Source organism: Orycteropus afer, unplaced genomic scaffold, assembly GCF_000298275.1.
Source record: "Orycteropus afer afer isolate SDZICR_OR568_19922 unplaced genomic scaffold, OryAfe1.0 scaffold00127, whole genome shotgun sequence".
NCBI lineage: Eukaryota > Metazoa > Chordata > Mammalia > Tubulidentata > Orycteropodidae > Orycteropus > Orycteropus afer.
The window spans coordinates 3,173,412-3,175,186 of record NW_006921714.1 but is presented as its reverse complement, the minus strand read 5'-3'; the positions used below and the strand labels follow the sequence as shown (position 1 = coordinate 3,175,186).

The window sequence follows — 1,775 nt, the reverse complement described above, 5'->3', positions numbered from 1 at the left end:
AGGTGGTTGCAGGAGGAAGGGGTACCTTCACAGGGGTCTAAGGGGACCGTAGAGACATCTTGAGGAGGAGGAGGAGTCTAGGCTGCGGGCTGGAGACCAGCAGCCTTGGCCCAGCCTGGCCGCCTTGGCCCAGCCTGGCTGCCTTGGCCCAGCCTGGCCGCCTTCCTGTAAGTGCCTCTGGCAGCCACTCCCATCTCTCCACTGTCTAGCGTGCCTTCTTACCTGCACCCTTGCCCCGCCCCCCTCAGTTCCACAGGGAGAGGTCAGCAGAGGAACCCCATTTTCTCGGGAGCCTCCAAAGTCATTTGGGGTGAGAGCTACCTGAGAAAGAAGGCCCAGGACAAACGGGGTGCTGGGTCTGCCCCCCCAGGCACAGCACCATGCTGAAGCACAAGGCGGAGCTGGACGAGCTGGAAGCGGCGCTGAGGGCCGAGAGGGAGGCGCTGCGGCAGGAGCAGAGGGCCAGCGCTGTCGCCACGGGCGAGAACCAGAGGCTGCGGGCCGAGCTGGACAGGTAAACGCCGCGCTGCCCGGCCAGGCCCTCAGCCAGCATCCCACTCACTGACCACTCCTCCAAGACCGAGGGAGCCCTGCTCGGGCAGAGGTCCCGGGCTCAGCTGCTGACCGGAAAGTCGGCTGTTTAAATCCGGCAGCAGCCCCATGGGAGAAAGACCTGGCTGCGTACTCCTATAGAGACTGCAGCCTGGGAAGTCCTATGGGGCACTTCCACTTGTTACGTGGGGTCATTATGAGTCGGAATTGACTCAGTGGCACACAACAGAACAGGAGACGGTCCAGTGAGTGAGTCCCTGTCAAGCATGTGTTTAAAGATTCTGCCATGTTAGCAGCTGAATAGGGAGTAAGTTGACAGATAACTGTCAGGTGGCTGGGACGTAATGACCCACGCAGCACCTGGGGACATGCACTGTCTAACTGTGGTGCTTCTCCACTCCCACCTGTGTGTTCACAAGGGTTGTGTCGGGCACAGGTACACACTCACCTGTCAGCTGCATGGCTGTATCGGGAAGGCGATACTACCGTCACCCCACTTTCACAGATGAGGATGCCCTTAGAAATGGGATAACAGAGATCCGAGTCTCTAGTTGATGACAGTCAGCATCTAAATCCAGGTCTTATTTCATTCCAAACATACAACCGTATGAAGTGCAACTTTCCCCCACACCTGTGCTAAGGTGTGCAGGGGGTCACCAGCTGACACTGTCCCGCGGCCAGGCAGGTAGCACACAGGTGAGACCGTGCTGGCACGAGACCACGGGAGCGAGAGGGAGCAGTCTCCCTGCCCAGAAGAGCAGCTGCCGTCAGCGCCAGCCCCGGGTGTCAGCTGGAGGGCAGGCCCAGGCTGCCGGGGCGTCCTTCTGGTTTTATCTTTTCAAGACAAGCTGGACATCTGGGGGTTGGTATGAAACTTCCAACTTTTAAAATGTTGGCAGTGAATTTATTTTTAAAAAAATCAAGCAGTGCAGGCCAAATAAGATGTGTCCATGCCCACGCTATGTCCACAAGCCCCTGGCCACTTGAGTTGTCTGGTATACAGCTCCTGCCAGGAAACCCTGGTTGGACAATACTTGAATGAGGGTAATTTCAATGGATTTCCATAACATTCTGGCATGTCATGTTTTATTTATCTCATGAATTGAAATTAGAAAGGGGCTTGGAATAGGAAAAAAGAAGAGTTGGCCCTGGGCAGAATTTTAGAGCAAAAACGTGAGTGCAGTGTTTTCCACTAAATAATTCAGCAGCAGGACCCTTTTCCC

The 1,775-nt window shown here is 55.9% G+C and overlaps 1 protein-coding gene across 1 annotated transcript in view; it reads left to right on the top strand.

Moving 5' to 3' along the window:
- The window catches only part of CCDC88C (coiled-coil domain containing 88C), a 168,188-nt gene that overhangs the window by 129,318 nt on the left and 37,095 nt on the right, over nt 1-1,775 (top strand). Inside the window, exons 25-26 of the mRNA XM_042781485.1 lie at nt 249-262; nt 371-514. Of these exons, the coding sequence (XP_042637419.1) occupies nt 249-262; nt 371-514 (158 nt within the window). The remainder of the gene's footprint in view (nt 1-248; nt 263-370; nt 515-1,775) is intronic.